The sequence below is a fragment of the Spermophilus citellus genome (genome assembly GCF_964194105.1).
Source record: "Spermophilus citellus genome assembly, chromosome: 1".
NCBI lineage: Eukaryota > Metazoa > Chordata > Mammalia > Rodentia > Sciuridae > Spermophilus > Spermophilus citellus.
This window is the reverse complement of record NC_138182.1, coordinates 15,034,065-15,061,362: the sequence shown is the minus strand read 5'-3', so window position 1 is coordinate 15,061,362 and position 27,298 is coordinate 15,034,065. Positions and strand designations below refer to the sequence as shown.

Below are 27,298 nucleotides of genomic sequence, written 5' to 3'. Positions count from 1 at the left end.
AAATAACTAAAATCCATAATTAAAGCAGGGATACTATCACTTGTACCAACCTTATATTATGAACAACTATATGCTAACAAGTTGGATCATTTAACAAATTCCCAAAACTGACTCAAAAATGGGACATCTGGGGGTGGGGTTGTGGCTCAGTGGTAGAGTGCTCACTTAGCACATGCAAGGCGCTGGGTTTGATCCTCAGCACCACATAAAAAACAAAATATATTGTGTCCAACTATAACTAAAAAGTAAATATTAAAAAAATATGACATCTGGGACTGGGGATGTAGCTCAGTGATAGAGTGCTTGCCTAGCACACGTGAGGCATTGGGTTTGATCCTCTGCACCACATAAAAATGAATAAATAAAGGTATTGTGTCCATCTGCAGCTAAAAATATTTTAAAATAGGACATCTGAATAGAGGTTGAACCATAGTTAAATGCCTCCCAAGAAAGAAAGTCCAGGAACAGATGGTTTCACTGATTATTTCTACCAAATATTTGAAGAAGTAACACCCATCCTCAAACTGTACCCCCCAAAAAGAGAATACTAACTCAGAGATCATCATTAACTGATAGCAAAGCCAGACAGATGAGAAAAATGTAGACCAATATCCATTAAAAATACAGACAAAAATACATGCAAAAATAAATTGAATTCAGCACACATAAAACAATAATTCATGACCAAGTAGAATTTATCCCAGAAATTCAAGGTCAGTTAAAAAAAAAAGGGGAAAGCAACCAATAAAATACACCATATAAATAGAATTTTTTAAGAAATCCTATTATCATCTCAACAGATGCAAAAAAAAAATGCTTTCAATAAAAGTCTAATTCCATTGCATGATAAAAGTACCCAATACATGTACAGTGGTGCACACCTGTAATCTCAGGAAGCCAAGTAAAGGAGATTGCCAAGTTTGAGGCCAGTCTCAGCATCAACCTAGTGAGACCCTGTCTCAAAATAAAAAGGTCTTGGGATATAGCTCAGTGGTAGAGCATGCCTGGGTTCAATCCCCTTTACCCATGCCACTCCCCCCCACCAAAAAAGCTCACTAAGAATAGAATGCCTTAATCTTACAATTGATAACATGATACTTTGTTAAGACTAAAAGCTTTGACTAAAGAATGAAAACAAGGTAAGTTCTTGCTACTCTATTCAACACTGTAAGGAAATCCTAGGTGGAACGTTTCCACAAGTGTGAAATAAACAGTAAGACTAGAAAGAAAGAAAATTATCTTTATTTACAAATGACAATCTTACACATAGAAAACTCAAAATAATGCTCAAAAAACCCACTGAGATTAACAAACATTCAGTAATATTTTTATGCACCAGCAAGAAGTTATTATATTCTAGTAACAGATATGACAAATGTTTTTGATCACCAGGGAAATCAAATTCACCAAGAGATATCATCACATTCCAGCTAGAATAGCTATAATAAAGAAGACAAAAAAGTAAATGCTGGCAAGAATTCAGAGAAAGGGGAATTATTATATGCAACTGATGAGAGGATAAATTAGTATAGTCATTACGGCAAATGATATGGAATTTTCTCACACTAATCTGTGTGTTCCAGCTACGCCACTACTGGGCATGTACTCAAAGGAAATGAAGATACCTGCACTCCCATGTTCACTGCAGCACTATTCACAATAGCCAAGATATGGAATCAAAGTGTCTAACAGATGAACTGCTAAAGATACTATTTAGCCACGAAAAGAGTAAAACCCTAATTTATACCCACATGACTAGAACTGGAAGACATAAAATAAAATGTGCCAGACACAGAAAAAGACAAACAGTATGTATTCACTCATGTGGAAAAAAGTTGATTTAACTGAAGTATACAGTAGAATACTTGTTGCTAAAGTCCAGAAAAGGTACAGGGTAGAGATGAGGGAGAGACGCTGGATAACAGCTAACAAAATACAGTTAGGAGGAATAAGTTCTAGTTCCACAGCATAATAGGTTAAGTAGAGTTTACAAAAATTATATGGTTTATAAAGGGCTAGAAGATAGGAGTTCAAAGATTCCCAACAACAAATGTTTAAAGAGTAAAATGCGGGCTGGGGATGTGTCTCAAGCGGTAGCGTGCTCGCCTGGCATGCGTGCGGCCCGGGTTCGATCCTCAGCACCACACACAAAAAAACAAAGATGTTGTGTCCGCCGATAACTAAAAAATAAATATTAAAATTCTCTCTCTCCCTCTCTCATTCTCTTAAAGTAAAATGCTAAATATGCTGATTTCACTGTCATATATTATACACATGTATTGAATCATCACATTGTATCCCATAAAGTATAACTGTCAATCAAAATTTTTTAAACTAAAATCGCAAGATAACTGTAAAATTATAACTGACAAGGGACAGTTCTGACATAATATATCCATATATGTACATATACATGTGTGCTTATGAAGAACATACAAAACAAGTGTGTATATGAAGAGGTTAACTCAACAATTCTGAGTACTCACACCTTATACATTCTCAAGAAGGGTGTCTTTTTCTGTCTCTTCTGGGAACTGAGCTCTTGGAATGCTGTTTCACATGCTTAGGGCCTTGAGCTATGCAGTTCCAACAGTTTTGTCTAGAGAATTTATACAAACAATGGAATTTATATTTATAATGAACTTCTGCTTTTCCTCTGAGAGTCTGGGACTTCAGAAACTGAGGGCAGGTACAGAATGTTGTATGCCCATGTGATGGATCCCCCTTCACAACCCTGAACTCCTAGGTGCCTTGAGCTTCCTTAGTTGGAAGCACCTTGCATATATTGCCATATACCAAATTAACCACATTCTGCAGAATATACCAGAAGAGAACTCTTGAAAATCTGCAGCTGGTTTCACCTGAATTTCATCCCTGATGATTCTATTTTGTATTCTTTTGTTCTAAAAATCCATAACCATGACTGTAACAACTTCTGGGCCTCCTGAGTCCTGCTGGAAAATCACTGAACATGCGCATGGTTTACAAAAATATGATAATATGGATTATTAAGGAAAGTTTCTCTCAGTAAGGACTGTTTGAATTGAACTCTGAAAGCAAAAATAGGAGGTAAGAGGACAGAGAAAAGAAATTTCCAAGATGAGACAAGTAGAGTGGTAAGAATACCTCAGTTAAAGAACAGAAAGGGGAGAAAGGAGGTGTGAGGAGGACAGGCTGTTTGCAGCCTACAAATCATACTAACAATCACTTTTGTGCTTAAGCAAAGGAGGGAGATGAGATCAGACTTCTGAAAAAACTCACCTAGGCTGCTCCCCTCCACACACACCCCCACACACACACCGGAATGTTAGAAGTTCATTGTAAGTTGTCTAGGCAAGATTTTCATTATGTTAAGACATTCTTAATTCCTCAGCTCTCAACTGTTTAGTGTTTTATTTCTGCTATTTGTCATGTGATTATTCTGTTTTTACTATTTTGTCTTTGAAGCTAAAAGGATACTGGATAAGTGGGTATTATAAGAAGCTACCAAATGGGAGAAGGTAGGTCTAATGTCCTTTTTTTCACTGAATACTCTTCCAAAATGCTTAAATTTTTTCTAAAGTCTGCCAGTATTTGGTTTTATGTTAAGTCTTAAATATATTAAAGTTTTACAACAATAAATAATATGCACTTACCACTATAGAAGAATGCCGAATATCTAGTATGTAGGCAGATTCCCAGACATGTGAATTTAGTTTTAAAAATTTGCTCAAATTTTCCCCATTGATCCCAAGATTGCGAAGGCCATTCATCACTTTTCCTTCTAATTTCAGCATATCCAAAATACTTGATATTTAAAAAAAAGAAATGTTTTATTTTGTTTTGCCAAAATTTTAAGAATCTTTTAAAGTGTTACAGATTTCTCAAAGCATTAAAAATATAAGTTCCATTCCTACTTTTATTTATAGTGGAAAAATATATTATTCATAAACAAACAGTTCTAATTAGTTATCCAGGATATATACTTTTGTGGGGGGGGGGGTGATAACAATCCTATCATTTAAAAGATACATCAGTCACTAGAAAGGCAATTTGTAAATCAATGGAAATATAACTGATGTGACACAGCAATCTGTATACGGGGTAAAAATGGGAGTTCATAACCCACTGGAATCAATCTGTGAAATATGGTATATTAAGAACTATGTAATGTTTTGAACAACCAACAATAAAATAATAAAAAAAGAAACAGCATTAAAAAAAAGATAGCAAAAATATTGTACTCTTTACCAAAGTTGTGCAGATCAGATTAGCCATATAAAACAAATAAGGAAAAAAAATCATTAGGTTACTCTTGAAAAACATACTATAAAAGATCAGATAGACATAAAAATAAAATTTTAGTATACAGAAAACCCCATTAAAGTGTGTGAAAGTTCATATCTGTTTAGAATACAAATTAAAATGTCTTATTGTGTATGCAGGTTGAACAGTTCTAATATGAAAATACAAAATGCTCCAAATTCACAACTCTACAGGCTATATGTGAAAGGTATACATGAACATAAATGACTTTCATGTTTACACTGGGTTCCACTCCTGAGATTTCATTTTGTGCATGTAAGCATTAAAAAAAAATCTGAAATCTGACACACTTTTAGTCCTAAGCATTCTGGAAAAGAGGAAATCAATATAAATAAATTCAAAAATTCTCAAAATATGAGAGTATTACTATTCATACAATATTAATACTAAGTAACCCTATTCACAAAAAGTTTGGGTAATCTGAATCTTTAAACTACTCTTTGTCAAGCTGTGTATGCCAGAAAAGTGCCAAGTACTTTCTGAAAAGAGCTCCTCAGAGCCTCAAAACCACCACCATAGAAAGTTTCAGATGATTCAACTGAGGCTCACAGGCAATGTGTCCTGCCCATGGCTGCTCAGCTAGTGGAGCTCAGAGCTGGCCCAGAAATGCTAGAGGAAGGCAGTGCTTCCCTGTTTCTGCTTGTCTCGCCTTGTCTGTAATGTCAAGACTTTAGAGTACTTGTTTTTTAAAAACGGTAAGTTTACTAGGCAAGAAGGAACTTTTACTTTTTAAAGGAACTGCTAAAATTGATATTTATTATATTTAACCTAAGGGCTTCATTCAAAAAATTCAGTCACAGAAATCATTTTCAACAAGTAAACTGAGTAAGAGAAAAGCAAAGTATGGATTTTAGTATACAGTTCTCAGGGAAACTAGTGAGATCCACAGCGGTGAGATCTAATACCAAAATTCTTAGTAAAGCTGTTATATAATTTCAAGCTGATCTGTATGTATGACTTTGGCTTTTCATGTCTATATCCCAGACAGATTTAAACACAAAAAGAAAGCTTTATTACCAGGATAACAAAAATCTACGAGAAAATAGGCACTATAAATAATACTAGCTTGAATATCCCAAATCACCAATTTAAAAATAAGATGTAGTTTGACTTGAAAGGACAAATGGAAAATTTCACACCTGATCTTATGGGATGGGTTGTAGTAAAAACTCAGGCATGTTAAAAATACAGAAGCTCAGAGTATGCTCAAAATAGGGCAGGCATGTTAAAATGTAAAATAAATTTTAAAATATAATTCATGTATATATAAATATATAAGGTATACATGAACATAAATGACTTTCATGTTTAGATCAGGTTCCACTCCTGAGATTCAAAAAATGTGCTTATTTATAATTCTATTAATATATGTAATAAAAATATACTCAGACATGCAAAAAATACATGTGTGGCTTCCTAAAGTATTTCAACTTTTTAGTCTAAGTTCCCTAATTTGTAAAATAAGAATTTCAGAGTACCCTGTAAACATTTTCCATTCCAAAAATTTGGTGATGCTCACTGATCAGACCCATTTTTTTGGTATGGTAGAATTTCAATATTTCTCATAGCTATTTCTTCTCAAACTTGTTTTCAAGGAAAATCAGACCCACAGCACAGTACATTGGAAAGGGTGTGGAATTTTGAAACTACCATTATTTACTATTTGTGTCTTTAGTTTTGTATAAAATCTAAGTCTCAGTTTCCATATCTACTTAAGAACAACCAATAATCCCTTTCCAGAGAATTAAGGCTGAATGAACTGATGATCAGGCACACAGTTGTCTTTAATAAGCACTAGTTTGTTCCTTGATCTTCCTAAATCTTGAATTTTGGATGATAAATAAAAACTAAGTACACTTGATTTATCTATCAGGAAACTTCCTGTATCTTAGGGTTTACAAATAGTATTTAAAAGGAAAGCATCAGAAGCTATCTTTGGACTTGTCTTGATGGCTTCTCCTGCCTTAGAGACAAAAGGCCAAATCTATAACTTGTTTTTACAATCTGATCTTTGCCTATCTGTGTGACCTTGACTAATTCTAGCTCCTCCTCATTCTCTACAGTTCTCAAAACATGCCTTCATGTTGTCATAACCTCCATTTCCCCTTTGTCCAATTCATCCTTTATAGCCTAGCTTAAATAAAACACTACTTTGAAGTCCCAAAGTTCCATCAAAAAATAGTATAAATCTCTGGGGTTATAAATCCCAAACACTATATCTAACCTTTTACAAGCCTTATCACACTGTTCTTATTTACTTAGTGTATTTCCATCTAGACTGAAAACATCACTTAGGCAAGACCTATTTTGTCTTGTTCACCACAACATGTAGCAGTTCCAACAACATAGCAGGATTCAGATACATGAATTGCATTTTAATATTAAATTGATTTTATAATATTGGATATCAATACTTCATGCATTAAAATACATATTTTGCAAGAACTCAAAAGAATTCTAAGCACATAATTTTATGAAAATACAGAAAAACTATAAAAGTGGTGATATCAAGACCACTTTGTCACATCTTTCTGGTGGTAGTGGCACTGCTCAAGTAGGAAGAGACTGTCTATCAAAATGTGATACCTAATTTATATTAGAGTCAATTTCTCACTGGGCAAGTCTGTGGCTGAGGCAGACATGCAATAATGCCTCCCTGATGGACTAGGATAGTATATTCTAAGGTAGAGAAAGCCTCATTTATGTCTTGGATGCCTTTCCCCCAGCCACAGTCTCGTGGTTCTTACTGTCTCAGCCTCTCTGGGAATGAGACCAACACTGTCCTGACCCTGAACCCGAGACTTTAAGCTCCTTCTGTGACTTGGAAGAACGATGGGGCCATATCTGAGATATGATATTGATTCTCCACAATCCAGAAATGCAATTATTGACAGAGGATGGGGAAAAAAATAATTCATTTCCTTTCTTCCTCAAATGGACAATTCTGAGTACTAGTAGCAAAAACAAACTCTCCCTATGTAATGTCTCTATAATAGAACATTTTCATTTCTCTATTTTTCCATATAATTTTCTTTCATTCACCTGTTTTTCATTGATTTTATTCTATATCCTGTCATCTTTTTCAGAAAATCTCTTTGATTATGTTACCTGAAAAATATCAGAAAATACAATTATCCTTATATATTTGCTATTTCTCTTTTAAGGGAATCATGGTAGCCATCACATCACTAGGGAACAGAACTACAGTACACATGCTGCTATTCTTTCTATCGATAATGTTTATGCTATGTATCTCGGGTTGTTAGGTCCAAGGATTCAATTAAATATAGAGAAAAGCCAGCTTGAGATAAAAATTATAAAATGGCAAAAATTCCAAATGAACTATCCTATTTCTATGTCTCTCTTGCATTTTTCTACATTTCCAAACTGGTAAGAAAATGGATCTTTGAATGAAAGGAAAAAGAAATGTGGATTTGGAGAAGTCCGGGGCCAGCTTGCCGCTGGTGGGCTCAGGATCAATCATCCCATATAGAAGCAAAACAAACAATTAACTAAACTTATTTTATGGTGCAAACATTAACTTTGAAATCAGTTTTAAACTTCTCTACAAGAGTAAACCAAATTCCATTTTTTCTCTTCTTTTTGACTTGTAAGTTTAGATTTATGGGTGAGAGGCCATTGATTAACAAAAGAATTCCTAATTCTTTCTACCTTAGAGCACTTGAAGAATTTTTGACCTAAGGCACAAGATAGCACATTGATACAATGATATCCCAAGTAAAACTTTGATGTATATTTGTAAATATTTGAATCTCATTTTAAATTCATGAAGTTTGTTTCTACTAAAGAAATGTTCGAATTTTCATACCTTTCATTCAGTAAGCATTTCCTGAGTGTGTGCCATGCACTAGGCACATAATTTCCATAATTTCAAATTTCAAAATTCCATAATTTCAAATTTCCTGACAGACATAGCACTTTAAATTATCCTTGTTAATTTCTCTCTTCTGGGAAAACACCTTGTGTTGCTTTCAGTTTCTTTCTGGAGGGTATATGTCTCTGGCTGCTCAGTCTAGTCCCCAAGAACTTGCCTGCTAAGTTAACAACCTACTTTTCATTGAAAGACAGTTTAGAATAGTGGGAAGAGTACAGGTCTAGTATTCACTGGAACAATTATCTCCAAGGTTTCTCACAACTATTCACAGTTTATTATGCTTTGGGCTTATATATTTTGGTAAAATATTCTACCAAAATAACAGAGTTGTGTTACACAATCAAAAACATGCATTTGATGGAGAGGAAGAAAAGAGGAAGGATATGAGTAAAGCAGACAGAAGGAATAAGTGCTACTGTTCTACAGTACAGTTGAATGATGACAGCTAAGAATAACTTACTGTGTATTTCAAAATAGCTAGAAGAGATGATTTTGAATGTTCCCAATACAATGAAATGATAAATGTATGATGTCATGGAAATGATAACTACCCTCATTTTATTATTACACATTGTACATACATATCAAAATACTGTATTTTGTATTTCATAAATATGTACAATTATTGCCAATTAAAAATTTTAAAAATGCACTTATATTTAAAGCCATTCTTGGCATTTTGACATACTAAATTCAGGACAATTTTTACCTTCACATAAAGCATAGTTTGTATTAATAATATTAATACTTACCTAAAAGGATCATAAACATCCATGTCAACACGAAGGCCATTTATAAATAGACGAGCATCACCTGGCTGAATTTCAAATCTATCTTGGAGATCCTTGAAATAGAGCAAAACAGTTAAATGCTACAAGATGAGTCATCTATGTCAGGGGTCACCAAACTATTTCTAATAAATACTTCAGGCATTGTAAGATATACAGTCTCTGACTACTTAACTTTGCCTTTGTAGCACAAAAGCAACCTTAGACAATAAACAAATGGTCATGATTATGCTATGATAAAACCCATTTATAATAAACAGTTGGCAAGTTAGATTTAGCCTCTCCTGATCTAAGTGATGAAACTTTTTGATAGGTTAGAATTCAATACCAGAACATTTTGATTTTGCAACGGATGACATTAAAGTTCTTATATGTTTTACATAGTGAGTGTATGTTCACACACACAACTTAATAGGTGGCACATTCCTGTTCCTTGATACAATGATATCCCAAGTAAAACTTTGATGTATATTTGTAAATATTTGAATCTCATTTTAAATTCATGAAATTTCTACTAAAGAAATGTTCGAATTTTCATGCCTTTCATTCAGTAAGCATTTCCTGTGTGCCATGAACTAGGAACCAACCTAGATGCCCTTCAATAGACAAATGGATAAAAAACGTGGCATGTATACACAATGGAATATTACTCAGCAATAAAAGAATAAAATCATGGCATTTGCAGGAAAATGGATGCAGTTAGAGAAGATAATGCTAAGTGAAGTTAGCCAATCCCAAATAACCAAATGCCGAATATTTTCTCTGATATAAGGAGGCTGATTCATAGTGGGATAGGGAGAGGGAGCATGGGAGGAATAGACAAACTCTAGATAGGGCAGAAGGGTGAATGGGTTATAAATGATGGTGGAATGGGTGGACATTATTATCCAAAGTACATGTATGAAGACACGAATTGGTGTGAATATACTTTGTATACAACTGGGAAAAAAAAGAATTTAGTCAAAGTGATTTATAAAACAATAAACAAACACTTTAATAATTAAAAAAAAAAAGAAACAACTCTTGGCACTACAGTAATAACAAAAGAAAGGAAAGGTAACATTCTTCCAAGCACAGGCCAATTCCTAGAGTAATCACACCTGGTTTAAATCCTGGTCTTGCTCCTTATTATAAAATCTGGACAAATCCAATTAGCTTTTATAATCCTCAATTTCCTCATTTATAATATGGGAATGATTCTACCTATCTCACAGGTTAACTATATTATATATGGATACCAATATATATGTGCCTTTTCACATGTACCATGAAAGCTTTTATTTACTATTATTGAAATAGGTTAACCAGTTTAGGAGGAAAAAAAATCAATTTTAAACATTTCAATATCGTGACATAATAGCAATGTGTAAAAATATTCTCAAAAGGCAAATGAAGTAACTGATTTGAAAAAATTCAGAGAAAGATTGACAAAGATGAATATTTTATATGATTACTGGTCAACATGACAGGTAAGCTACATACAGAGAAGGGAGAAGAAGAACAAAACTTGTAAAAGAACAAAATATTTACTCTGTTTCACACAGAATACTGGAAAGAAAGTAAACCCTAATACAAGGTTCAAAGGGGAACTTGATTCGTCTTTAGTTACTTCTGGTCCTTTCTATCAAAAAATTAAGAATCTATATTCCAACCTCAAAATCTACAAATGCCAGTAAATTCATATTGCCTGCTATATTCCCCTCTGCCCCACAAGGCTAGCCTTAAATCCTGACAAATTAGTCTAACACTCAAAGTGGCCTTTCTTAAATAAGGGGTAAGAATTCAAGTTTTAGTAATGTGACAAATGAAAGATCCTACAATTCTATTAAAAGAAAGCACAAAAATACACTTAGATGAAATATTAAAAATGTCTTCCAACCTTGGTTTTGTTTAAGAAATTAAAGAATTCATCTGAGAGCAGAGAAAAAGGAAAAATATGAATTCAAAGATGTAAACCAACAGTGAAGGCCCTGTTCTGAGGAAATCCACAATTTCCTAGATAGCCCAAGGCTTGGGTTTTGAAGAAGGATGAACAAAGCCTTCGAGCTGCAAAGGATGGGGAGTAGGATCAGAGATCTCTTCATGCCCATATAAAGAAGTGCTATACTCACAAGGAAAAGGTGAACCTAATGTCCTGCAGAAACAGCATAGAAACTTATCTCTCAATCTTGCTTGCTGGTGGAAGAAGTCGTCTTCCAAACAAATTCATGCCCATAGGCTTAGCTTCACTGGGTTTGGGTTTTGATTTCAGTTCATGGTCCAAAAAAATATATAAACTCAGACTTCTTATTTAAAATGAAATTAAACTGGTAGCATTCTTGAGTGTTAAGTGGAAATAAATCCAAATCCCCATGAAGAAATATAAACTTATTTTTAAAAAATAGGGAATTGCTTAGTCCAATGTGTTTCAACAATCATAAAACTGAACTATATCACTTGCTAAGAAAATTCCAACTGAGTGAATATCAAAAGACTGGTTGAGGATGAGGGAGGGATCCGGAGGGAGGGAAGATAGTGGAGCAGAGAAAGGAAGCTTGGCTCAGCAGTACCCCACTTATAAAACAGGAAGGCTTCTTCTCAACAAGGTAAGTGGCAAAGGAACCTCACTGAAACACAACATTGAACTGTAATTAAAAAAAAATTCATAGAGCTACAGAAAAGTGGGTAACTTGAGCATAAGAACTACCTTAGAGACACACTAGCTCTGGCTGCCATCATAGCAGAGCAGGGACCATGGACAAAGAAACATGTGGCTGGCAGGTAAAGAAATTAAAAAATAAAGAGAAATCAACCTAGGGAAGCCTGGGGTTTATAAAGGAGGGCTGATTTTAATGCACACACAGCTGATACGGCAAGCCCCTCAGTGAAAACAAATCCAATGTGGTCCGCTCAGGTTAAAGTGTGCATTAGGGGCAGCAAGCCCTCCCAGAGGATGGTGTGGAAAGACTCCACCTGCAAGGTAGCCCTCCCCAAATGTGAAATAGGAATATTTTCCTCATCTGTCAGCCTACAAGCTGAAAGCTGTCCCCACACAGCTCATGCAACTGCAGATGGGGGAAATGGGAACTTGTGCAGAAAGTTACCAATAGGCTACCCCCCCCCCCCCGCCAGGGTGCCTATAGTGGAGAAACTGAAACAGGCACAAGGAATATTTTGCCTGGACCATTTAGCATCTGGATTCTAAGGGATAAAGGGATTTATGGTGCCTGGCACCCCATAGGAGCTATTATGGAGATGCTCACTGCCAGGCAAGCCATCTACACTCCCTTGTGGATACCCAGTTCCACAATTCATCAGCACTCCTCAGTCTATCCCACCCAACCCTGGGAGACTAGAATCTAAAAGCTACTAAGCCTAGCTGGCAGCTAAGCAAGGATCACAAGGACAGCGGCCAGAAATACAGAACTAAAACAAAGACTGAAAATCTATTCCTGCTAATAGTGACAAAAACAGCATGGTACTGGTACCAAAACAGGCGGGTGGACCAATGGTATAGAATAGAGGACACAGAGACTAATCCACAAAGTTACAACTATCTTATATTTGATAAAGGGGCTAAAAGCATGCAATGGAGGAAGGATAGCATCTTCAACAAATGGTGTTGGGAAAACTGGAAATCCATATGCAACAAAATGAAACTGAATCCCTTTCTCTCGCCATGCACAAAAGTTAACTCAAAATGGATCAAGGAGCTAGATATCAAATCAGAGACTCTGCGTCTGATAGAAGAAAAAGTTGGCTCCGATCTACATATTGTGGGGTCGGGCTCCAAATTCCTTAATAGGACACCCATAGCACAAGAGTTAACAACTAGAATCAACAAATGGGACTTACTTAAACTAAAAAGTTTTTTCTCAGCAAAAGAAACAATAAGAGAGGTAAATAGGGAGCCTACATCCTGGGAACAAATTTTTACTCCTCACACTTCAGATAGAGCCCTAATATCCAGAGTATACAAAGAACTCAAAAAATTAGACAATAAGATAACAAATAACCCAATCAACAAATGGGCCAAGGACCTGAACAGACACTTCTCAGAGGAGGACATACAATCAATCAACAAGTACATGAAAAAATGCTCACCATCTCTAGCAGTCAGAGAAATGCAAATCAAAACCACCCTAAGATACCATCTCACTCCAGTAAGATTGGCAGCCACTATGAAGTCAAACAACAACAAGTGCTGGCGAGGATGTGGAGAAAAGGGTACACTTGTACATTGCTGGTGGGACTGCAAATTGGTGCGGCCAATTTGGAAAGCAGTTTGGAGATTCCTGGGAAAGATGGGAATGGAACCACCATTTGACCCTGCTATTGCCCTTCTCGGACTATTCCCTGAAGACCTTAAAAGAGCATGCTACAGGGATACTGCCACATCGATGTTCATAGCAGCACAATTCACAACAGCTAGACTGTGGAACCAACCCAGATGCCCTTCAATAGATGAATGGATAAAAAAAATGTGGCATCTATACACAATGGAGTACTATGCAGCAATAAAAAATGACAAAATCATAGAATTTGCAGGGAAATGGATGGCACTAGAGCAGATTATGCTTAGTGAAGCTAGCCAATCCCTAAAAAACAAATACCAAATGTCTTCTTTGATATAATGAGAGCAACTATGAACAGAGCAGGGGGGAAGAGTAGGAAGAAAAGATTAACATTAAACAGAGACATGAGATGGGAGGGAAAGGGAGAGAAAAGGGAAATTGCATGGAAATGAAGGGAGACCCTCATTGCTATACAAAATTACATATAAGAGGTTGTGAGGGGAATGGGAAAATAAACAAGGAGAGAAATGAATTACAGTAGATGGGGTAGAGAGAGAAGTTGGGAGGGGAGGGGAGGGGGGATAGTAGGGGCATTTGGGGTAAAATTGGGGGTTCATAACCCACTTCAATCTAATGTATGAAATATGATATGTCAAGAGCTTTGTAATGTTGTGAACAACCAATAAAAAAAAAATAAAAAAATTAAAAAAAAAAATCTATTCCTGCTAGAATATTTGACCACCACAGCAGAAACAAGAACTTTATCTCTCATTAAGATTTTTTTTCATTTTCGTTTTTCTATTCCTATTTCTTTTATCCTCTATATATTTTTCATTTTCCTTTTTCTTTTCCTATTTCTTTTTTTCTCCATATTCCCATTTTTTACTTTTCAAACTCTTTTTCCCAACCATTTTATTATACTCTATTATTCTTTACTTTTTAAAATTATGCATGATTTTGTGTGCTCTCCATGTATGGATAAGTTTGAACATATATACTCATAACTTTCCCTACACATTAATAGCTCTCTCCTGCATGTGTTCATTATAGCCTAGATTAGACTTAGGTGAGGAACAATTATACAAGGGTTCAAGTTGTTTTGATCTTACAGTTGTTGGTTATTTTATATCTAGATTCTAACCCCTCCCATCTCCCCTCCCTTACTCTTTCCCCAGTAATAGCCAGAATCTCCTATTCCTTCCTTTTCTATTATGTTCAGTTACTTTATTGTTTCTCTATCTTTATAGCTGACACCTGCTCCCTATCTTATGCCTCTCCTTTGATCATTTTCTTGATCATTTCAAACTTTCTCTTGTCTTTCCCATTTTTTCTTAACAAATGGTATCCCACTAAATAGAACCTATAAAGACTATGAAATTACTACCCCATTCAAGTTGTTATGATTATTAATATAGAGGACAACAGTAGATACCTAGTTCATAATTTGTTATTGTTGGCACTATCATTAAATGCTGACCCCACCATTCCTACATAGGCGACAATTAGGGTTATAGAAAAGTAGATACCAGATATTTATATTAAAACTTACATATGTTGCTGACATTAGTGCCATTCCTGGCTCCCCACTCCCTCTTAAGAGGTGCTGGAAAGAGACTGGGATTCTTTGAGATCACAGAATAGAGATTCTGCAGCTGAGAAAACAATCACATCTCAATCAAGCAACAGTGAATTTCATCCTACTCACAATCTAATCCCTTCTGAGCCCTAACATTACTCCAACTTGAAGAATAAGGAGGCAAAAACTCCAAACCAACAACAAGGATGCAAGAACAACCATCAGAGAGGGACCATGGTTCCTACCCCTTCACATCTACTCATCAAAAACAGAAGCCTCAGAACAAATAAAATAATCACACATAAAAAAGGACAGACATAAAAAAGAGCAAGAGGAACCATTTCAATTGATGACCAAGTCCAAGACCTCCTAAAACGTAAGGAAACCAGAAAACTCTCCTCTAAAAATTCATGATCCCCCAATAAAGGACCCCAATTTATGTGGACAAAATCCCAGAGAAAGATTATAAAAAACTGATTAACTAAAAGAAAATCTAAGGAATAGATTAAAAAAGCAAATACAGCAGATGAAAGACTACTTCAAGAAAAAGAAACAGTGAAAAGAAACCAATCAGAATTCCTAGAAATGAAAGGCAATCAAATTAAAACTTTCCTTGAATGTACCAGAGATTAGATTGCATAAAAAAATAGAACCTCAGTCCTTGAGGACAAGACTTTGGGTCTTCAAGACAGTGCACATGATCTTGAGTACACCAAATGCAATAAAGTGAAAAAAAATAATAGTACATGATTAGAATATACAAGAAATCTTGGACAACTTCAAAAGATCAAATCTGAGAATCAGTGAGATAGAAGAGAACATAGAGATACAAGATAAAGGCGTAAAGAGCAGAAACTTTTCCCATCAGAAATGAGAGACATCCACACACAGGAGGCTTATGGAACCCCAAATAGACCTACTCTAATGAGAAGCTAAGACATATCATAACCAAAAATTCATAACATAGAACATAAGAAAAATGTTAAAAGCTACAAGAGAAACATCAGGTCACATTCAGAAGCAATTTAGAAGCTCACTTCTGATTTCTCAATTCAGACCCTAAAATCAAGGAGTGCCTGGATTGAAGTATTTCAAGCACTAAAAGAAAAAAAACTGTCAGGCAAGATTACTATACTCAGCAAAGCTATTTCAAATTTGAGGAGTAAATAGAAATCTTTCCCAAGAAGGAACAAAGAATTCATGATCACCAAGCCAGCATTACAAAGAATCTCAAAGATAAACGGCACACAGAATGTTTTAGTCAGCTTTTTTGCTGCTGTGACTACAAGACCTGACAAATAATTTTAGAGGAGGAAAAGTTTATTTGGGACTTTTGGTTTCAGAGGTATCAGTCCATCTACAGAAGGCTCCATTCCTCAAGGGCTTGAGGTAGGGCAGAATACTATGATGGAAGAATGTGGTGGAGGAGAGTGGTACAGGACATGACTAGGATGCAGACAGATGAAGCTCAGCTTAACACATACCCAAAACTTGTCCCCAGTCACCACCTCCTCAGCCACACCTCACCAGCCTACAGCTACCACTCAGTTAATTCCTATCAGGGGGTTTATTCACCAGTTGGGTTAAGGTTGTCATAACCCAGTCATCTCACCTCTAAACCCTCTTGCATTGGCTCTCACATAAGGTTTTGGGGATATCTAATAGCTAAACCATAACATACGAACTAAAAACAAATCCCAAAGCTCTCAAGTATAGAAAGATCAAAAGACAAGTAATCCATGAATGAGAATCAACATGGTATTAAATCTAATAAAAAAATTGATATGGCAGTAAACCACAAACACATATCCATACTAAAACTGAATATTAATGGTCTTAACTCTCCAATTAAAAAACATAATAAGCAGAATGAATCAAAAAACAAAATCCAACTATATTGTTTACAGGACTCATCTCATAGGCAAAGTCACTCAAAAAGGGGAAGGTAAAAGGATGACAAAAAAATATTCCAGGCATATGATCCCTGAAAACAAGCAAGAACAGCTATTCTCATATTTGACAAAGCAGATTTCAAGCAAAAATTAATCAGAAGAAACAAAGAAGGATACTACATCCCTGTAAACAAGATGATATAATGATAAACATTTATGCTCCAAATGTCAATGCACCAAATTACAAAGGAAAAAAAAATACTGACATTAAATCCCAGACAGACTCCAACTCTATAATAGTAAGTTACTGCAACATACCCTTAATCACCAAGAGACAGGTCATCAAAACATAAAACCTATAAAGATATTGCTAACCTAAATAACACTATAAATCAAACGAACCTAACAAATATCTACAGAATATTTCATCCCCAAACAGCTGAATTTATCTTCTCAGCAATGGAACTTTTTTGAAAATAGACCATATTCTAGTCACAAAGCAAATCTTAGCAAAAAATGCATTCTATCAGATTATAATGGAATGAAACTGAAAATCAACTGCAAGAAAAATCTCCATGTGTTTATGTGGCTTCTAACAATAATACTCTTAAAATGAAGAATGGATCAAAGAAGAAATCAAGAAATTAATATAAACAAAAGAGAAAACAGATACAATATATCTGTAGAACAGCATGTAGTTTTAAGAGGAAAATCTAAAGTACCGAGTGCCAACATTCAAAAAAACATAAAACCCAAATAAACATGCTATACCTCAAGGCCTTAGAAAAAGAATTCCAAATTAAGATAGGAAAATAATTAAGATGAGAGCAAAAATCAATGTAATTGAGGATAAAAAAAAATTACACAGGATCAATGCAACAAAGTTGCTTCTTTAAAATTATATAAAATTCCTTAGCCAAACTAACCAAAAGAATAAAAGACCCAAATCAATAAAATTAGAGATGAAAAAAAGATCACCACAGACTCTTCTGAAACTCAGAGGATTATGAAAACCTATTTTGAAAATTTATATTCTGATGATCCAACATGGCCGCCGGCGAGGAAGCAGCGATTCCAATGTCTCCACATTAACGGGATCAGAAAGACCCATTGGAACAGCGGCAGTCTACCTACTGAGGAACTTCTAGCAAAATTCCATTAAGAGGGGACCTGCCGGGAATTGGTAGGTTTATTTATTTTTTTTTTAGAGAGAGGGGGAGAGAGAGAGAGAGAGAGAGAGAGAGAGAGAGAGAGAGAGAGAGAATTTTAATATTTTTATTTTTCAGTTATCGGCGAACACAACATCTTTGTTTTGTATGTGGTGCTGAGGATCGAACCCGGGCCGCACACATGCCAGGCGAGCGCGCTACCACTTGAGCCACATCCCCAGCCCCTGGTAGGTTTATTAGAAGTGTCAATTTGTCCCAGACAAGTGGATCTTGGCCGGCCATGCAGGCGCGGAGGCCCAGTCCCGCAGCCACCAGCCGCTTCTGCAAGCGGTCAGCGGCCCAGAGCGGCGCGGCCCGCCCGAACCCGCAGACGGCACCTGCCATCCTGCCGTCCTGGGGAGGCCCTGCTCTCGCTCTGAGAACGGCCACCACGCCTGCCAGGCTTGTAGCCACGCGGCCGCAGCTGCCTGGCTCTACAGGCGGCCCCCCGGCGGGTGCAAAGGTACAATCCCGCGGCCACCAGCCGCTTCAGAAAGCGGCTGGCGGCCCCGAGCGGCGCGGCCCGCCTGAACCCGCAGACGGCACCCGCCATCTCGCCGTCCCGGGAGGCCCCGCTCTCACTCAGCAAACGGCCACCCCGCCCGCCCGGATCTTAGCCACGCGGCCGCAGCTGCCCGGCTCTACAGGCAGCCCCGCGCAGCGAGAAGTGTCCCCGCCTGGCCCAGCAGACAGCCCGTGCCCTCCCGGCTCTACTAACAGCCCCGCCCACCCGGCGAACGGCTCCCCCCAGAGACAGCGTGAAGGGAATCTAACCAACCCTTTACGAAATAGCGAACTGGGAACTAAAACCAGAGATTGTGTCAGACTAGAGACAAGCCAGTTCCACCCCTCCCTTCGGACACTCCGGCAAGGAGCCAGGAGCCCGCCATAGGAGAGAGGGGAAGTCACCAAAGTTCGGCCAAAGAGATTCCTTCCCAGCGGAATCTACTCTAGCAGGTGTGTGACTCCCACCCACACCAGATACAAACAACCGGGAAACTTCAAAATCTCTCCGTGGGCGTGACCGTAAGGGCCAAAGGACTCTCGACCCCCAACTCCCCCTTCTGCCAGTGAGGAGGGCGTGACTGTAGGGGCAGAGGGAAGCAGAGAAGACTCCCCACCCCCAAATCCCCCAACCGCGAACTGAGAGGGTGTGATGGTAGGGGCGGAGGGAAACAGAGGACACTCCAGACCCCCAACTCCTCCTACCGCCAGCAGTGTGGTTGTGACTGTAGGGGCTGAGGGAAGTAGAGGGGATCTTCGACCCCCAACTCCTATTACAACCAGCAGCGACACCAATGGTCTTAGCTGCCAGATTCCGAAGGTGTGCCCACCAAAGGGGTCCGGAAAAATTAAACAATTGACTCCCAGACCACAGCTCCACAGCACTGGGGCTTAGATGAATGACAGCGAGAGTGCTCAGTAGTTAGGGAAATAGAGCACTCGGTGGGGCTGAAAGTGTAACCAAATCCTTGGGGAACTGCCTCTGGTGAGCAAGACCTGGCTGGCTGGCAGGAGGAAGGGGAGGAGGGGCCGTAGAAGTGAAACGGCTCTGGACCAACAGGATTGAGAGACTCCCAGGAACCGCCTTACAGGGATTGCTGTTGACACATTGAGGGCAAAACTCAGCCCGGAGGGCACAGCTTTGCCTACGGGAAGAGAAGAAAATGGATCTCTAAGACCTAATTTTATTTCCTATTTCATTTTAATTTTTTCTCTCCCTTTTCCCTCTCTCTCCCCCCTTCCAAGTTTTACTGCTCTTTCCATTCTCCTCTATGCTATCTATCTCCCTCTCCTTCTTTCTTTTCAAGAGCACCTACCTTCCCCTTCCCCCCAACTTTCATCCCAAGCATTACGTCCTCCATTTCGCGTAACTATCTAAATACCAATAGGTGTGCGCCCTCCCCCGGCGCCTGCAAGGTAGCTGGACCTGCAACCCACCAGCAGGTCAGGCCCAGCAACCTGAGAGTGGCAGAGCCGCCCCACGCGCCTGCAAGGAAGACGCACCTGCTACCAACCAGCAGAACAGGCCCAGCGGCCTGCCGATGTGGTAGGCACAGTGCCCCAATTGGAGGAGGAGCAGAGCCCCTGCCCGCGCCTGCGCGGGAGACTTTGCAACTATACAAGAGTAATACAAATATATAGGGGGAAAATTCAACAACACAACAGTCTCAGTAAGCAGAAAGAAATGCGAACAGTATGAAGAGACAAGGAAAGAAAGGACCACAAGCAATGCAGGTCAACTCAACGTTAGAAGAGGTAATATCTGCAGCAGATGGAATGTCAGATAAAGAATTCAGGAGATACATGCTTCAGATGATCTGGAGTCTCAAGGAAGACATTAGACAGCAAAATCAGACAATGAAAGATCTCTTCAACAATGAAATACATAAACAAATCCAGGAAGCAAAAGATCAACTATACAGGGAGATAGAGGTTATAAAAAACAAACAAACAGAAATCCTAGAAAGGCAGGAAGCAATAAACCAACTTAAAAACTCAATTGAGAATACTACCAGCAGAGTAGAACACTTAGAAGATAGAACATCAGATAATGAAGACAAAGTATTACAACTTGAAAAGAACATAGACAGCTCAGCAAGACTGTTAAGAAACCATGAGCAGAACATCCAAGAAATATGGGATAACATTAAAAGACCAAACTTAAGAGTCACTGGGATACAGGAAGGCACAGAGCTCCAAACCAAAGGAATGAGCAATCTATTTAATGAAATAATTCGAGAAAACTTCCCAGACTTGAAGAACGAGACAGAATCCCAAATCCTAGAAGCCTACAGGACACCGAATGTGCATAATCATAAGAGATCCACACCTAGACACATTATAATGAAGATGCCCAACATACAGAATAAGGAGAGAATTTTAAAACCTACAAGAGAAAGGAAGCAGATTACATTTAGGGGTAAACCAATCAGGATAACAGCTGATCTCTCAACACAGACTCTGAAAGCTAGAAGATCCTAGAATAACATATTTCAAACACTGAAAGAAAATGGGTTCCAACCAAGAATCGTGTATCCAGCAAAATTAAGCTTCAAGATGGAAGATGAAATTAAAACCTTCCACGATAAACAAAAGTTAAAAGAATTTGCAGCTAGAAAACCATCTCTCCAAAAAATCCTCATCAAAACATTACAGGAAGAGGAAATGGAAAATAACAATGAAAACCAACAGTGGGAGGTAGGACAGTAAAGGGGGGAAAGTAATCAAAGAGGAAAACAAATCAGGTTTAGTAACATAAATAAATAAATATGGCTGGAAGGATAACCCATATCTCAATAATAACCCTAAATGTTAATGGCTTAAACTCACCAATTAAGAGACACAGGCTAGTAGAATGGATCACAAAACATGACCCAAGAATATGCTGCCTACAGGAGACGCATTTGATAGGAAAAGACATACATAGACTAAAGGTGAAAGGTTGAGAAAAATCATATCACTCATATGGACTGCGGAAACAAGCAGGAGTGTCCATAGTCATATCTAATAAAATAGATTTCAAGCCAAAGTTAATCAAAAAGGATAAAGAGGGACACTACATACTGCTCAAGGGAACCATACACCAACAAGACATAACAATCATAAATATATATGCCCCAAACAATGGTGCAGCTATGTTCAAACAAACTCTTCTCAAGTTCAAGAGTCTAATAGACCACCATACAATAATCATGGGAGACTTCAACACACCTCTCTCACCACTGGACAGATCTTCCAAACAAAAGTTGAATAAGGAAACTATAGAACTCAATAACACAATTAATAACCTAGACTTAATTGACATATATAGAATATACCACCCAACATCAAGCAGTTACACTTTTTTCTCAGCAGCACATGGATCCTTCTCAAAAATAGATCATATATTATGTCACAGGGCAACTCGTAGACAATATAAAGGAGTAGAGAATACCATGCATCTTATCTGACCATAATGGAATGAAACTGAAAATCAACGATAAAAGGAAGGAAAAATCATGCATCACTTGGAGAATGAACAACAGGTTACTGAATGATCAATGGGTTATAGAAGACATTAAGGAGGAAATTAAAAAATTCTTAGAGAAATGAAAACACAGACACAACATATCAGAATCTATGGGACACATTGAAAGCAGTTCTAAGAGGAAAATTCGTTGATTGGAATTCATTCCTTAAAAAAAGGAAAAACCAACAAATAAATGATCTCATACTTCATCTCAAAATCCTAGAAAAAGAAGAGCAAAACAACACCAAAAGAAGTAGAAGGCAAGAAATAATTAAAATCAGAGCTGAAATTAATGAAATTGAAACAAAAGAAACAATTGAAAAAATGATAAAACTAAAAGTTGGTTCTTTGAAAAAATAAATAAGATCGACAGACCCTTAGCCATGCTAACGAAGAGAAGAAGAGAGAGAACTCAAATTACTAGCATACAGGATGCAAAAGGCAATATCACAACAGACACTTCAGAAATACAGAAGATAATCAGAAATTATTTTGAATCCTTATACTCCAATAAAATAGAAGATAGTGAAGGCATCGATAAATTTCTTAAGTGATATGATCTTCCCAGATTGAGACAGGAGGATATAGACAACCTAAACAGACCCATATCAATTGAGGAAATAGAAGAAACCATCAAAAGATTACCAACTAAGAAAAGCCCAGGACCGGATGGGTATACAGCAGAGTTTTACAAAACCTTTAAAGAGGAACTAATACCAATACTTTTCAAGCTATTTCAGGAAATAGAAAAAGAGGGAGAACTTCCAAATTCATTCTACGAGGCCAACATCACCCTGATTCCTAAACCAAACAAAGACACTTCAAAGAAAGAAAACTACAGACCAATATCTCTAATGAACCCAGACGCAAAAATCCTCAATAAAATTCTGGCGAATCGGATACAAAATCATATCAAAAAAATTGTACACCATGATCAAGTAGGATTCATCCCTGGGATGCAAGGCTGGTTCAATACACGGAAATCAATAAATGTTATCCACCACATCAATAGACTTAAAAATAAGAACCATATGATCATCTCGATAGATGCAGAAAAAGCATTCGACAAAGTACAGCATCCCTTTTTGTTCAAAACTCTCGAAAAAATAGGGATAACAGGAACATATCTCAACATTGTAAAAGCAATCTACGCTAAGCCCCAGGCTAGCATCATTCTGAATGGAGAAAAATTGAAGGCATTCCCTCTAAAATCTGGAACAAGACAAGGATGCCCTCTCTCACCACTTCTGTTCAACATAGTTCTCGAAACACTGGCCAGAGCAATTAGACAGACAAAAGAAATTAAAGGCATAAAAATAGGAAATGAAGAACTTAAATTATCACTATTTGCAGATGACATGATTCTATCCCTAGCAGACACAAAAGGGTCTACAAAGAAACTATTAGAGCTAATAAATGAATTCAGCAAAGTGGCAGGATATAAAATCAACACGCATAAATCAAAGGCATTCCTGTATATCAGCAACAAACCCTCTGAAATGGAAATGAGGACAACCACTCCATTCACAATATCCTCAAAAACAATAAAATACTTGGGAATCAACCTAACAAAAGAGGTAAAAGACTTATACAATGAAAACTACAGAACCCTAAAGAGAGAAATTGAAGAAGATCTTAGAAGATGGAAAAATATACCCTGTTCATGGATAGGCAGAACTAACATCATCAAAATGGCGATATTACCAAAAGTTCTCTATAGGTTTAATGCAATGCCAATCAAAATCCCAACGGCATTTCTTGTAGAAATAGAGAAAGCAATCATGAAATTCATATGGAAAAACAAAAGACCCAGAATAGCAAAAACAATGCTAAGTAGGAAGTGTGAATCAGGTGGTATAGCGATACCAGACTTCAAACTATATTACAGAGCAATAGTAACAAAAACAACATGGTATTGGTACCAAAACAGGCAGGTGGACCAATGGTACAGAATAGAGGACACAGTAACCAACCCACAAAACTACAACTTTCTTATATTTGATAAAGGGGCTAAAAGCATGCAATGGAGGAAGGATAGCATCTTCAACAAATGGTGCTGGGAAAACTGGAAATCCATATGCAACAAAATGAAACTGAATCCCTTTCTCTCGCCATGCACAAAAGTTAACTCAAAATGGATCAAGGAGCTTGATATCAAACCAGAGTCAAGGCATCTGATAGAAGAAAAAGTTGGCTACGACCTACATACTGTGGGGTCGGGCTCCAAATTCCTCAATAGGACACCCATAGCACAAGAATTAATATCTAGAATCAACAAATGGGACTTGCTCAAACTAAAAAGTTTTTTCTCAGCAAAAGAAACAATAAGAGAGGTAAATAGGGAGCCTACATCATGGGAACAAATCTTTACTCGTCACACTTCAGATAGAGCCCTAATATCCAGAGTATATAAAGAACTCAAAAAATTAGACAATAACAAATAACCCAATCAACAAATGGGCCAAGGACCTAAACAGACACTTCTCAGAGGAGGACATACAATCAATCAACAAGTACATGAAAAAAATGCTTACCATCGCTAGCAATCAGAGAAATGCAAATCAAAACCACCCTAAGATATCATCTCATTCCAGTAAGATTGGCAGCCATTAGGAAGTCAAACAACAACAAGTGCTGGAGAGGATGTGGGGAAAAGGGTACACTTGTACATTGTTGGTGGGACTGCAAATTGGTGCAACCAATTTGGAAAGCAGTATGGAGATTTCTTGGAAAGCTGGGAATGGAACCACCATTTGATCCAGCTATTCCCCTTCTCGGTCTATTCCCTAAAGACCTAAAAACAGCATGCTACAGGGACACTGCTACATCGATGTTCATAGCAGCACAATTCACAATAGCGAGACTGTGGAATCAACCTAGATGCCCTTCAATAGACGAATGGATAAAAAAAATGTGGCATTTATACACAATGGAGTATTACTCTGCATTAAAAAATGACAAAATTATAGAATTTGGAGGGAAATGGATGGCATTAGAGCAGATTATGCTTAGTGAAGCTAGCCAATCCCTAAAAAACAAATGCCAAATGTCTTCTTTGATATAAGGAGAGTAAGAACAGAGTAGGGAAGAAGAGCATGAGAAGATGACTAACATTAAACAGGGATGAGAGGTGGGAGGGACAGGGAGAGAGAAGGGAAATTGCTTGGAAATGGAAGGAGACCCTTAGGGTTATACAAAATTACATACAACAGGAAGTGAGGGGAAAGGGAAAAATAATACAAGGGGGAGAAATGAATTACAGTAGAGGGGGTAGAGAGAGAAGAGGGTAGGGGAGGGGAGGGGGGATAGTAGAGGATAGGAAAGGCAGCAGAATACAACAGACATGAGTATGTCAATATGTAAATCAGTGGAAGTGTAACTGATGTGACTCTGCAATCTGTATACGGGGTAAAAATGGGAGTTCATAACCCACTTGAATCAAAGTGTGAAATATGATATATCAAGAACTAATGTTTTGAACAACCAATAAAAAAAATAAATGCATTTGACAAATAAAAAAAAGAAAATTTATATTCCAATAAACTGGAATATCTAGAAGACACTGAAAAACTTCTGGACACATGACCTGCTCAAAGTGAATCAGAAAATATAGAAAACCTAAACACACCAATATCAAGTAATAAAATTGAAAGTTCACTCAAAATCTTCCCCAAAACCCCAAAGCCCAGGACCAGATGGATTTTTAGCAAAGTTCTACCAGACCTTTATAGAAAAACACTAGTCCCTCTCAAATTACTCCATGAAATTGAAAGGGAAGAAACACTCCCAAATACATTATATGAAGCCAGTATAACCTGACACCAAAAACCATTAACAAAGATGCATCAAGGAAAGAAAACTACAGACCAATATCCGGAGGAAAAGAAACAAAAATCCTTAATATTAACAAGCTGCATTCAAAAACACATCAAAAAGATAGGGCTGGGGTTGTGGCTCAGCGGTAGAGCGCTTACCTGACACTTGTGAGGCCCTGGGTTTGATCCTCAGCACCACATAAAAACAAACAAAACAAAGGTATTGTGTACAACTAAAAAATAAATTAAAAAAAAAAGATAATATACCATGATCAGGTAGGTTTCACTCCAAGAATGCAAAGTTGATTCAACATATGCAAATCAATAAACTTAATTCACCACTTAAATAGAATTAAGGACAAGAATTATCTCAATAGATATGAAAAGGCTTTTGATAAAATCCAGCACCCATGTTAAAAATGTAGGAGAAGCTGAGGATGGAAGGAACTTACGTCAACATTTTAAAGGCTATTTATGAGAATCCCAAAGTCAACATCATACATCAGAATTGTGAGAAAACACATTTCTGTTATTTAAGCTATCCAGTCTACTCTATTTTGTTATGGTAACATGAGTGGACTAATATAATCCTTTTTTATTTCTTCATTGGTAATTGTTCATGTCCTTTGCTGCTTTTTTATATGGATCACTAATTTTTCTTATTGATTTGCAGAACTCTTATACATTGTGGACATTAATCCTTTGCCACATATTTTGCAAATAATTCCACACAATGTGGAATGTATTGGGGAAAACCCAAAAGCATTTGTTCTAAAATCAGGAACAAGACAGGGCTGTCCTCTGTATAAAAGACATCAGGCAAGAATAGGAATATGCTGGGGATGCGGCTCAAGCAGTAGCGCGCTTGCCTGGCATGCGTGCGGCCGGGTTCAATCCTCAGCACCACATACAAAGATGTTGTGTCCGCCAAAAACTAAAAAAAAAAATAAAGTAAATATTAAAAATTCTCTTTAAAAAAAAAGAGAAAGAAAAGGAACATGTTGACCCATGAAAAGATTTTACATCTAGAAGTCCTAGAAATTTCCACCAGAATAGAGTTTACAAATGAGTTCAGTCAAGTAGCAGAATACAAGTACAACTCCCATAAAGTCAACAGCTTTCCTATACTCCAACACTAATTCAGTTAAGAAATCAAGAAAACCACTCCATTCACAATAACCTCAGAACAAAAACACCACCTTGGGAATTAATCTAATCAAGGAGGTAAAAGATCTCTATAATAAAAATTATAGCATACTGAAGAAACTGAAAGAGACTTTAGAAGATGTAAAGAGATCCCATGTTCATGGATAGACAAAATTGTCAAAATAGCTATACCAAAAGCAACAGACAGATTTAATACAATCCCCATCAAAATACCAATGAGATTCTGGACATAACTAGAAAAAACAGTCCTAAAATTCATTTGAAGAATGAAAGATCCAATCTGCCAACCTGTCTTTTAACTGAAGAGATTAGACCATTTACATTCAATGATAATAAGAAATGATTTTCATTTCCTGCCATTCTGAT

General features: G+C 37.3%; 1 protein-coding gene across 4 annotated transcripts in view; it reads right to left on the bottom strand.

Annotated features, from left to right (window-relative positions):
• UGGT2 (UDP-glucose glycoprotein glucosyltransferase 2) overlaps nt 1-27,298 on the bottom strand; it is a 175,938-nt gene that overhangs the window by 111,406 nt on the left and 37,234 nt on the right. For all 4 annotated transcript variants that reach the window (XM_081289839.1, XM_081289841.1, XM_081289838.1 and 1 more), the window contains 2 exons: nt 8,953-9,044; nt 3,636-3,786 (listed from right to left, as the gene is read on the bottom strand). In XM_081289839.1, coding sequence (XP_081145965.1) covers nt 3,636-3,786; nt 8,953-9,044 — 243 coding nt within the window. The remainder of the gene's footprint in view (nt 1-3,635; nt 3,787-8,952; nt 9,045-27,298) is intronic.